The sequence below is a fragment of the Semicossyphus pulcher genome, unplaced genomic scaffold (genome assembly GCF_022749685.1).
Source record: "Semicossyphus pulcher isolate SPU_LCO1_2020_fin unplaced genomic scaffold, fSemPul1.0.p SCAF_17, whole genome shotgun sequence".
Taxonomy (NCBI): Eukaryota; Metazoa; Chordata; class Actinopteri; order Labriformes; family Labridae; genus Semicossyphus; species Semicossyphus pulcher.
Window position 1 is genome coordinate 6,572,417 of NW_027211681.1, and position 12,301 is coordinate 6,584,717.

The following is a 12,301-nucleotide window of genomic DNA, read 5'->3' on the forward strand; positions in this document are numbered from 1 at the left end:
TACAGTCCACAGTACAAAACAACAGATGAAAAGGTTTAATAGCTCAACAAGGTACCAGGACGGAGGGACGATTACAGATGTAAACATTTAAACCTGGTCAAATCTGTTTAGATCAAAGAAGACAAGATGAAATGAGACCTAAATAGGTGTTTTTTAGTTGCCTCTTAAAATTAAACTTTTGCAGAAAGGTGTTAATTTATGTTCCTGCAACACACAAGTAATATTAAACAGGGGTCCTGGGTCACTTAGTCCAACTGAAATTATAATGACTGCTTAAATGTCATAGTTTCTCATATAAAATGTAAGTTTCCCTCTCTCTCCTGCACACAGTTATTAGTTCCACTGCTTCACTAATTATATAAACAGCAGAATAACTCCACCCATATGGGACTGCTTGGAAAAAAAACCTCGACTAACTGGGACTCCTGGAGTAAAAATCCACCAGGAAGAATGGTGAAAACTTCCTGACACTTTCTTCTGTCACTTTCCTTGTAACAAACTCTTTTAAGAGTGAAGGGATTGCAGGTTTGAGAAGGAAAAGTTAGCCGAAAGTTACATCATCGAGCAGATTACACTGAAGTTATCCAATATGCAACAGGCAGCAATGAGGGGGGCGGAGGTGGGAGAAGGAGGACTCACCAGATGAAGTCGGTGCAGTGGCTGCAGAAAGTCGGCTGCCTGAAGAACCGGGCTATGAATTTATGGTTCTTGATCTCGTGGACGTTTTTTTGCCTCAAAGCACCTTTACGAGCAAACCTGTTCGCTACGTCCGCGGTGGACGACTCGTTTGAACTCACATCAGCCATGTCCAACCTTAAAAACAAACCAGTGCTACAGCTTAAATTCGCTGACAGGAAGTGTTTTTCAGTCCGTTTAGAGGCGCAGCCCTCAGCGTGGAGCCAGCAGAGCGGAGCGGCGGAGCGGCGGAGCTTCACCGGAGACACTGTACTTACTGTGTGAGGGCTTTCCCTGCCTGCCGATACCACTGGGCTGCTCCACTGACAGCTCCGAGCGCTGTCAAGTCAGCTACAGTGGAAACGTGCTACATCCGGCCACACCTTCAAAGTAAAAGTCAGGAGTGGTAGAGGCTATATAACAGAGGCAACATCCTGTTACTCAAATGCCCCTATTTATGTTTGAATATACTGTGGGTCCCTGTGGACCAGAGGGAGTAAAGGTAGTCACATTTTATATATAAAAATAAGTGTGTTTTTAAGCATGAAATAATCCACACCTGCAACTTTGCTGCTGCTGCTTTTATGCTGAGGCTTAGAGGTAAACTCCATTCAGATTATTAGGTAGTCAACACCTAATTAAATGTAAAACAGCCCTCCAATAAACCCTACCCTCATGAAGGTTGTTAATTACATTTTCAGTGTTTCAGTGTTTGTATTCAAAGGGCAAACCCTTTTTGTTTTGATGTAGCTAAAGAAAATAAGGAAACACCTTTTAAGTTTTACATTATACATTCAGCAGCACCACAAACTACAGCTTTGACCTCAAAGTTAAAACTGTACCTGTGGAAGTAGTATGAAGGCTATTGCAGGGCTGCTGGACTGTGTGGACAGTATTACTTTTCCAAAAGTTTGTCTAATAAGCCGGCTGCTGGTTGTATAATTGAGTTATGATCTGATATACAAAAATTGCCATAAAAAGGCCTCTGTGTCCTCCATGTAGGCCTGTATCTGAGCACTTTTAATCTCAGTACAGTCACAAAGAGGTTCGAGAGGCCCTTGTTGTCATACAAAACATGAATGCTACGCCCACCAACCTTTTAAAGCATCAAAGAGAACCAATGAAGCCAGTTTCTGCATATTGAATCTGCAGCAGTAAAACACAGAGTAAAGTAGACCTATTGTATTCTTAAATTTTACATTTCTTGAGATTTGAAGAATAATCTCTAGATTTCTTTGTTTTCTAATCTATAGTGAATGTCAAATACATGTGATGTATTACAAATATGATCATCATTTTTTATTTCTTTTACAAAATGTCCTTTAATCCCTTCATCCTGAGTCACCGTATTCCAAAAGTGTCTTTAGGTGATCTCGTTCCTAAAACCCACTTCCGGCTCGTGCTCTACGTATATTTGTTTAACTTGACGTTGCTCCGCTCCGCTTCCTCCTTTTCACTCCTGCTGATGTCACACAGCCGGACCCGCCGTGGGAGGGCGGAGGCCCCGGTCCCGCTGCAGGAATTTGGGATGGGGGCGTCATCGTGTGGAAAAATCACGCATTACACATTTTTAGCTGATGTGGATAAATTGGATGTACTCAATTTTGCCCAAGTGCTTCAATTAATGCTGTTTTTTTTAGGTTGTTTTAGTTTCTTTCGTGCTGTTATTTAGGTCTACATTAAGAATAAATACACGAGATGAATTATCTATTATAGGCTACAACTTTAATAAAAGATTATGGCTCAGTATTGTCATTTTATGTCTCCAGTGACATTGCTGAATATCAATCTTTCAAAAGCATCATTTATTTAATACCAGCAGATTTATTTTCTTTTAAATAAATAACTGACAACGATTTTCCTGGTGTTCCTCCTGGTGTTAGCTTCAGCTCTGAGCCACTTCACCTGTTCTTTCAGGTTCACTGACCAAAAACAAATATTTGGAAATTAAATCAGGTTAGATAAACCAGATTTATTGTTCCCTGAAATCATGTGACTTTGGGCTCAAGCTAGATTAAAACAGCCGCCACTTTAGAGACAGAAAACAGTAGAGAGAGTGAGAGCTCTCAGCCAGCTGTGACATGTGTAGGCATACACCTCATTAATAGCGAAGCCTATGCCTATTGATCACACTATGTTAGGCCTACATGTAACCAGCAACATAGTGCTTGATCGACCTTGTTGGGATGTGCATAGTCCTATTTCTGCAGATTTTTGAATAATCTTTTGAATAAAGCAGATTTTGTATGCTGATAAAAGCGTAGTGTGTATTTGCTCTACAAGAAACTAGATTCAACACTCAAATCACACTGTGTGTGTCTGCTGCTGGCTCCTCTACAAAGCAAGGTTATTGGTCAATACTGGGTAAATATGAAAGCTTTGAGACCTTTGTGCTCAATCAATAGGAGCGTACGCTGGATTCTGATTGGATCAGGCTATCAGGGCCCAGTTTACCCAGCAGCCCTGGTGTTGGACTCCATCTCCACATAGATAAGTGACGCTTAGGAGAAGAAGATGGCTCCGACTCTGGCTTTGCTGCTTTTTATCCAACTAGCTTTGTACTCGTCTGTAAGATGCAAGAAAGGTGAAATGATGCATGTTTATTTCTTTATTCGTATTTGTGCTTTTTTTTTTTTTTCATGCTTTTTCTTGAAATGTGTTTTCCTGTTCGCATTGCTTCAATCTGCAAAATTTGGACATATTTCCTTATATACTATACAAATGATATTTCTTGTCCTTCCCCAGTATGTGGCCGCCCTCCTGTCAGTGACGGGATCGACGAGTTGCCTCTAAAACGTGTGTATGAGGTCGGAGACGAGCTGGCCCTCACATGTGAACAGGGGTACCTGCCTTCAACAGCGACCCCTCGGAGGATGAGCTGCACCCCCACAGGAGAGTGGACACTGTCAGATCTGACCTGCACTCGTGAGTTTACTTGATAGTTGCAATTTTAAACTACTCCATTTTAATAAACTATTTGTGGGTGAATCTCTCAGCTCCCAAGGGTGAGCATACAGCGAGGCATTCAAGGCCCCCCGTGACCCCCCGAAGAAATGACTCCTAAGTGTGTTGTAGTGTTTTATTTTAGTCATGATGCTTAGTTTCTTCTGCTACATCTGTCACGTGATGAGGTTAAACTGCTGTCTCATGTGTATATCAATATATATCAGGGCACAGTTGATTTCAAAATAAAAGCACAAAAAAAAAGTTGGAAGCACAAGTTTTTAGAAGTTTCAACAAATTAGAGGGATATCAGTTTTTTTAAAACCTTAATAAATTATATAAATAACACACATCTTGACAGCTCTTTAATGAATGTTTTCTGTCGTGCTGCTGACTATCCTTGCTACACATGGCTTTGTAGTGTCATCTAACCTCCCAGAGATGTAAACTCAGTTCTGTGCCCTCTTCTCTGTAGCTAAGATGTGCCCGATCCCACAACCTCTGCGGCCGTTAGCGATGGGGAGAACAGAAGCTCCATTTAAGAGTGTGCTCAACTTCACGTGCGATGACGGGTAAAAAATGATTTCCAAACAGATAATTACAAGTTGTGTTTACAGTATTTCATGTCAAAATAATGAGAACTTTTGTCGACAGGTACGTTATGCTGGGAGCAAATGAGAGCAGGTGTTTACATGATGGCACCTGGAGCGACCAACCGCCTCTATGCAAAGGTACAGCAGGAAGATTTAAGTAGTTGTGAGAGACTTTGCAGCTTTATATGGAGGGGAAACTCAACAATATAGTCTAATAATGGAGGTTGTCTTCATTGCCTTTTTTTTAATAAGACTAAGAATAAGTCTTATTTCTATACAGGCATATAAAATATTAGACTATAATGTCAATAGATCTCAGGTAGGCCTATTATAATTTCTCTTACAGCTGTGAATTGTCCGCTGCCCCTGCCACCTCGCGATGGAAGACTTGTCCACGATAAGTCACTGACTGGAACCACCACCATGTACGGGCAGGGCTGGACGTACGAGTGCAACCCACCTAAAGCACCCAGCTATGAGAGGGGGTCCTGCAGGGCTGATGGGAGTGTACCGGAGCCACCTGTGTGCAGAGGTAAGCAGGTCAACCATCTCCTTTCCTTTCAGTTGTGACTACTTAATAATACCTGCTGACATTTTTTAACCTGTTTATTTCCCCCCAGATGTGAGCTGCTCCATCCCAACAGGCATACCGAATGGCTTCATCACCTTTGCTGTGATTAGGCCTCATGGCTACAAGGACACGGTTAAATACGCCTGCAATGAGCACTATGTTCTAGATGGTGAGGCTGAGACACAGTGCCAAAACACAGGGAACTGGACGTCCAAGCCTGTTTGCAGAGGTGAATCATGGCAAAATCTACCATCAATATGTTTTATTGTTGCATGCAGATAAGTACATAAGTAAAACATGGTTTAACTGCTCTATTTTTCCTCCCAGCTCCCTGCACGGTCGGCATTAAAAGAGGCCGCATCTTCTACAACGCCAGGAAGCTTTGGATCGCTGACCTGAAACCCAACAGAGTCCTGCATGGAGAACACGTGGCTTTCTATTGTCTGAACAAAACTGACAGGTGTGGCTACCCTGTGGTCAGCACGTGTAGCGACGGGACCCTCCCCATCCCAGAGTGCTTTGAGGGTGAGTTTTTGACAACGCGATAAATATAAATCAGACCACATTAGTCTAGGAAAGATCGAGACTACTGCACTTTTCCAAAGATGAAGTCATGTTTTTAACAGAAAAAGATGCAGAACTTGAACCTAAACTCCCTTTTAAAGCTAGAAAAAAAGGAATTACACATTGATAATGTTGATTAATGTATTTTTTGTAAGAGATAGGAGGAAGAGCAAACATTAGACAAGAAAGGATTCTGGGTATTTGATTTAAAACTGATTTGGGGTGTGTCATATGGTCCACAGATGTCTCTGGAAAAGCCCATGTTTCCTTGCACGCATGCATTTTATGATTACAGTAATAAATCTTTCGCTCCTTTGTTTAGAACCAGGCAAGATGGATTATAACTTAAGGGCCAAAAGCCTCCCATCAGAGATCCAAGTGTGTGCCACTTCACCCCCTGCAAGCCCCACAAGCTCTGCGAGACCTGCATAAGAATGACCTGAAACAGCATGTGAATGATTGGATCATGAATGATGAATCTGTAACAATATTCTACAACACAGAAGCCACTTTTGCTGTTCATGACTTTTATTTTGTCCGTCTTTTTCAACACTAAAGTCATCGATGTATTTGACAATAAAGATAATGAAAAAAAGTTTTCTGATCTGTGTGTGTGTAAAAACTATCTGAGCACATTTCTCCGTACATTTGATACCAAGTCAAACCTGACTGATCTCCTACATAACTCTAATCACTCGTATATAATACCCTGTTGTGTAGAGGTGCTGCCACTTCCCTCGATAAAGGGATGAGCCTTCAAAATAAAAGCACAAAATAACACAGAGGGTGAAAGACCATGAAAAATAAACCTAATTGGAATATCATTAAAAAAAGGTTTGAGCATGTGTGTTTTCAGCATCGGCCACACAGATCTCAGCTCATGCCACTTTAGTGCATTAAAAATGAAATATACATAATACATTATTTATAGCTTTGGTAATGCAACCTTGTTAAAAATTCATGGACTCTCTTGGACTGCTCTAATATTTGACATGCAATATCGGAAATATAGATTTTAACCCCTCATTACCATGACTTATTTTGTCAGCAGTGGATCATTTCATTGTTTTATTGTATGCTTGTGTTTTGAAGGATCTCTTTCTTACTATAATAAGCTCTTAAAATATAAGCAGCAGCATAGTGAGGCCAAAAGAGTTGAAAAACAAATGATCAATATCTCTTGTTTCTTAACATTGGCAACAAGTTAAAGTCCGAAACCGGAGCTCTTCATTTCCAGTAAAATGTGGCAAAGATTACACAGAAAAACCCCACCAAAACAAAACAGGGATCAGCAGTGAGCGGTAACTTCATGCTGCTCTTATCTGTTGACTCAGAGAGAAACACAAACAGCAGTGAGATTCAGTGTTTGAGCCAGAGACACACACAGGGAGGATCCGGGAAACATCTGCACATTTCTGCACAGAATGGACCGCAGGCTGTTTCTGCTTTGTCCATTATTTTTTACCACCTTGATTTCAGCAAATGAAAATGGTATGTGCTATTTCCACTGGCTTTTAGTTGACTTTAAAAGGCTTGAATTGCAGGTATACACATTTGTAACTTCACTGTTTTAGTGGCTTAAACATTGGGTAATCTGTATATCCATAAGACTCTAAGCGCATTTGTCTAAGTAGTAGCAATCATGTTCACTTTTAGAGGATAAAAGGCGGTGTCTTATTTAATTTCATCATAATGTTTAAAAAAGTTACTGATTCCTTATATGGGAGAATATATGTTCAAGATATGAAGTCAATATTATCATTAGACCCATTTGTCTTTGCAGTATGTTTCAGGCCCGAGCTGTCGGGCAACATTGAGATGGACGGGCTCCAGAGGTACTTTAGCCCCGGTGCGGAGCTAGCGCTGTCCTGCAAACAGGGATTCACCCCCATTTTAGGCCCCCTGAAGATTGTCTGTGCTGCCAGTGGAAAGTGGACCAAAACCAATCTCAAGTGCATACGTGGGTCTCTATTATTCTAGTGAGAGCTTGTGACGGATCAACTTGTGCTGCTAATATATAAACTTGAATCTAAAATATATTTAATATAATTCTTTTTTTTACTTCTGCTCCTATAGTTATGTAGTTTTGTCATTTTAAGCTGTAATATATAAATATTCTTATTTTTATATTTCTCTCTACAGCAAAGCGCTGTCCGTACCCTGATATACTGGAGGATGGAGAGGTGTACTATGAGGATATCGTATACCAGAGTGTGATTAACTTTACCTGTAATGAAGGGTAAAGCATGAACATCTTGTTTAACATTGTGTGTGATTGCAGTCCATGTACATTGAAAACACAAATGGAGAACCAGGGCAAACTGTCCTGTCTAGTAGTCAGTGTAATAGTAAACCATTCCTGTGAGCGACAGCATGTCTGTGGTTCTTTTAGTAAACGCTTTGATGAGTTTCATATATTTTATTTCAAACTATTTTACCAACACCAATGCTAGTTTACATTATTGACATTAACTACTCTTAAAAGAACAAACATCTCTACTTTTGAGTCCTAATTTCCCCATTTATGATGGACTTTGACTTTGACTAAAGCATCACCACACAGAAGGGAAACAGCTTTCTACTACAAATGTTATTCATACATATCCACATGTTAATCTTCAACACATTTATCCTCAAAATGCACCTGATTTAAATTATGTGATTTTATTATGTATTTGCAGTATACGCATGACCTGACTGTTATGGCTGTTTTGAACAGGTTCATTTTGACTGGAGCTAGCTCTGCTACGTGTCTCGCCAATGGAACGTGGAGCACGTCAGTACCACAGTGCCACAGTACGTATCCAACTACATGCTTCTATAACAGTGGTTCTTAACTGGTCTAGCCTAGGGACCCACCACCACGACCTGGACATCACAAAACACAGCAGTATAATGGGATTACCCAATCAGTGAATACATGGAGTATGAATAAACTACAATACTGCATGCACGTCAAAGCAAACCCATGTCCTTCAAAATAAAAGCGCAACACAGACTTTTTGCCACAACTTTCTTTTTTCAAGCACACATCTGCGACACACTGAAAACAGCTCCGCGACCCAATTTTGGGTGCCGACCCACCAGTTGAACCACTGTTCTATAATACTGTGCAAAAAAGTATAAAACATTACGATATAGATGCTATCATACTAAATGTTATATTAGATGTTATCTAAATGTAGTCCCTAAAATTGATATTAGACAAGTAAAACTGATTTGCAGTTGTTATCTACAAACTATGGCAGCTTTTCGTAAGTATGAACATGCCATGCAAAATAATATAGAAAATACTTAAAATACATATACATGCATGCTTTATATTAAAATACACACAAACTGTCATTTTCTATCTCTTCCCCTATAGCTGTAACCTGTGGTCTCGCTCCGATCCCACCGAATGGCATGATCGTATATGACAGGAGAATCGGAGGCAACGTCACCGACTATGGAGTCACAGGGACGTACAAGTGCAGGCCTCCATTCGCACTTATTGGTGAGGCAAGAGCAGAGTGCACTTTGAGCGGCTACTGGACCAAAACACCTGAATGTCGAGGTATGAAGGTTTGAAAGGAAGGAATCCGTTATGATACTATGAGAAGTTAATGTTGCTTTGGCTGATCACAATCCATATTTAAAGTGTTACCTGGATAAGTAAAGCCAAAACAAGTCACTATTTCTGTGATAAAAATGCCCACATCTTGACTGACAACATGAAGTCTAGGTAGACTTCAGTTTCTCCAATGAATGAACTCAATTGTTCCCCTTACAGTGGTGACTTGCCCTCCACCGGAGAACATAGACAGAGGTTTCATGTCAACTAACGACCAGAGAGACTTTGACTTCATGGAAACGGTCAAATATGGCTGCAATGGGGACTTTGTTCTTGAAGGAGGCCTCGAGATTGTTTGTCTGGATGACGGGGATTGGTCGGAAAAGCCATCATGCAAGGGTAGGACTACGAACAATATGACAGCTTACTTTCAAAGTGTGGTGAATGCCTCATTTGTAATATACAGCTGTATCTTAAAGGTCTACTTTTGTGGGAGACTTTTCATGTATTTCCCAGTCTGTCACTTACCTTTGTTGGTGCTGATTCTGTCCCATTCCAATTCCATTTATTTGACGAACAATTGTATTTAAATTATATTGTATTAAATATAATAGAAAAGGCTTTATATCTTGAAGTTATAAGGCCTCTTCATTTGTCTTGTGCTAAAAACAGATTAACAATCCTTCAAATCCCCTGACCTCTTATAGTTCACTATATTCACAAGGCAGCCATTTCCCTCTAACTTAAGTGGGTATTATTCTAATTTCAAGCTTCATATTTCACTCTGTGTACCTGTGGAGTAGCTTAGCATAATTTACAGTTCAAAAAACTCATTTTTCTCACACTGGTGCTCTGTGCAGGCCCTCATACAGCCTCTGCCTGAAATGACTCAGTCAGCTCTGTCCCTTTAAGAAACCCAACCCCTATAAGCCCACTTCCTTATGATTGGCCAGCTCTCTGAAGCCTGCTGAGGCTGCACTTTGTGACGTCACAAAGTGCAACCGTGAGAAGGCTGCGAAGCCTGGAGATTACTCCAACATACTTTTACCTACACAGCTGAAACTTCACCCACGTTTAGTATGGACATCCAACATTGTAACATTATATATATGTCTTAAAATGTGAAACAGCATAACACCCCCTCTTTAACGCTCAGGTTGGAAAGGTCAAATGCTGTCATAATGTCATACTGCTGTTTCAGGTTGTGAGTCGTATAAAAGCAGGTAATTTGAATAATTGTTATCAGTTCACTTCTTCCCTAATGACCAGCAACTGAAAAGACGAACCGACGTTGGTCAATATTTCATCTTACAAAAATGCATACATCAATACATTAGCTATAACCAAGACAACCGCTAATGCTAGCATTTAACTTCCTAGCAAACATAACCATTTGATATAGAAGACATGAGAGGAGGTACTTCCTAGCTTACGGTAACTTTAGCTTGTAAGTCATGGTATGGTAATATTAGACAATAACTATTGTTAGCATTTTGCCATTTTGTAGCTTACATTACCATTAAATAGTGTTACACAATATGATAGGAAAGTCCAAATGAATGTTAGCAGGGAATGATTGTATGCTAGTGTAAGTTGTTTTTTAACAGTTGCTAATAGGCTTTTTAATATGTTGTTTTAACTTGAGATATGCCCCTATGCTGATCTGGAGTTTTTCTATCAATTGTCTTTTTAATCACTTATCAATCACATAGTAGTGAATACTACTTGTAACTCGGAAGACAGCCGTACTACATTATGACAGCAATTGAGATTCCCACCCTGAGATCTAAGTCTGAGGGAAATGGCCGCCGTGTGAATACGATCAGTATCACTCCTTAATCACAACATAGGTTACTAGTGGAACATAATGCAGCTATAGCCACTCTCAATTTCAAGTATAGAGGCACAAAAACATAATAACACTATATTTTAAGTATAATGTTTTCTTCTTCTCCTTGTGACTGTCAGCCCCTTGCAGAGTTGGCATAGAGAGAGGAAGGATACTTTACAAGGGAAAGAAAATCTGGATCGCTGACCTAAATCCTAAGAGAGTCTTGCACAAAGAAATCGTCTCAGTCTACTGCATGGACAAGGCCAGGAAGTGTGGTTTTGCAGTGTCAACCCAGTGCATCGACGGAACAATGAAAATCCCAGAGTGCTATGAAGGTGAGGAATAACTATAGAAGTGGCCAAACAGTCATAACACTCCATTGGATTTTATTGTGTTCTATTTTATTCATCAGCAGTGCAGTGCTTTGCAGGATCAGTAGTTTATGTTAAATTGACTTTATTGATTTTATTGGTCATCTCAGATCCAATTCCCATGTTTTAATGAATTTAACAGGATTATGTTTTAAATATTTTAAATTACATCAAAAAAATGGACTAAAACAATCTGAATTGCTGGTGCGAAGCCGTGTTTGATTTGCCCACATAATCTCATGCTTTATTCAATAACTTTTCCTCAACAACCAAACAGAGCATTGAAGCGTGTCATGTAGCAGTAAGCTAGGTAGGTATTTAGCTGAACAAAATACACATGTATTTAGGAGCCAAAACTTACCATTTGTCCGTAATGTGAACTACCATCCAGTTTAACTGTGACGTAATAGCGGATTCAGAATGTTTTAAATCAGTGGCAGCCATCTTGGCTGTTTACAAATTTGCCTCAATGGCACCCCTTTGTCAGGAGTTGTGTTAAACCTGTCCAATACTAATGGTTTTGATTGGCCTGATCTGTGTATGTATGTCACCTAAGCTTTTCTAGTTGGATTAAACACATTACATATTTAGGAATTGCACCACTAAGCACAGAATCAGCTGAAATATTAAAGGTCTTTAAACATAATGTTGATGCAGGAACCCCCCACAACCCTAGAATTTGGTTATAAAGCAGAAAGGACCCACTGTAAGACTGTTTTACTACAGCATATTCCCAAACAAAATTGCAATTAATCAAAATGCTTAAATTACAAAGCACACTTAAGGCCTTTGGTGCCTCTGGTGATCTGAGGCCTCAGGACAGCTGCCTGTTTAATCCAGCCGCAGACATGGGAGAGTTCTTGATGTCTTTTTTTTTTTTAGTTGGGCTTATCACAACAAAACAGATTGCTACCGTAATTAAATAAGTTAAAAATGTGTATTAAATCAACCATTTAACAAAATGTGCAGACTATGGGATAGTTTGTGATTCATGCACCATGAAAATATCCCTATTAGAAAAACTTTGTTATTAAGGATGTATTTATACCATAGTTAGCATAAATGTATGTCTGTGTGTGTGTGTGTCTTTTCTAGAGCCCCCTGGTGTTAATTACACCCTTTGGTCAAGTTCACTTCCATCTGAAATTCAACAGTGCTGAAACAGTAGCAGATACCTCCACTGATGATTATTAAAATACT

General features: G+C 39.8%; 3 protein-coding genes across 4 annotated transcripts in view; 2 read left to right on the forward strand and 1 right to left on the reverse strand.

Moving 5' to 3' along the window:
• The window catches only part of prkcaa (protein kinase C, alpha, a), a 146,694-nt gene extending 145,880 nt beyond the window's left edge, over nucleotides 1-814 (reverse strand). For both annotated transcript variants that reach the window (XM_069665212.1, XM_069665211.1), the window contains exon 1: nucleotides 640-814. In XM_069665212.1, coding sequence (XP_069521313.1) covers nucleotides 640-806 — 167 coding nt within the window. In that variant the 5' untranslated portion in view covers nucleotides 807-814. The remainder of the gene's footprint in view (nucleotides 1-639) is intronic.
• A 2,231-nt stretch (nucleotides 815-3,045) lies between these two features.
• Nucleotides 3,046-5,778, forward strand: LOC138595343 (beta-2-glycoprotein 1-like). Its single transcript, XM_069666718.1, is given in 8 exon segments — nucleotides 3,046-3,259; nucleotides 3,421-3,600; nucleotides 4,094-4,190; nucleotides 4,273-4,349; nucleotides 4,558-4,743; nucleotides 4,832-5,011; nucleotides 5,110-5,307; nucleotides 5,669-5,778. Coding segments are annotated over 8 exon segments (1,242 nt in total).
• Nucleotides 5,779-6,770: 992 nt separating this feature from the next.
• On the forward strand, nucleotides 6,771-12,301 carry LOC138595314 (beta-2-glycoprotein 1-like). Its single transcript, XM_069666683.1, has 8 exons — nucleotides 6,771-6,837; nucleotides 7,130-7,306; nucleotides 7,489-7,585; nucleotides 8,066-8,142; nucleotides 8,714-8,902; nucleotides 9,119-9,298; nucleotides 10,868-11,065; nucleotides 12,197-12,301. Exons 1-8 carry the CDS (start codon nucleotides 6,771-6,773, stop codon nucleotides 12,259-12,261), a joined length of 1,050 nt encoding a protein of 349 aa, XP_069522784.1. The 3' UTR covers nucleotides 12,262-12,301.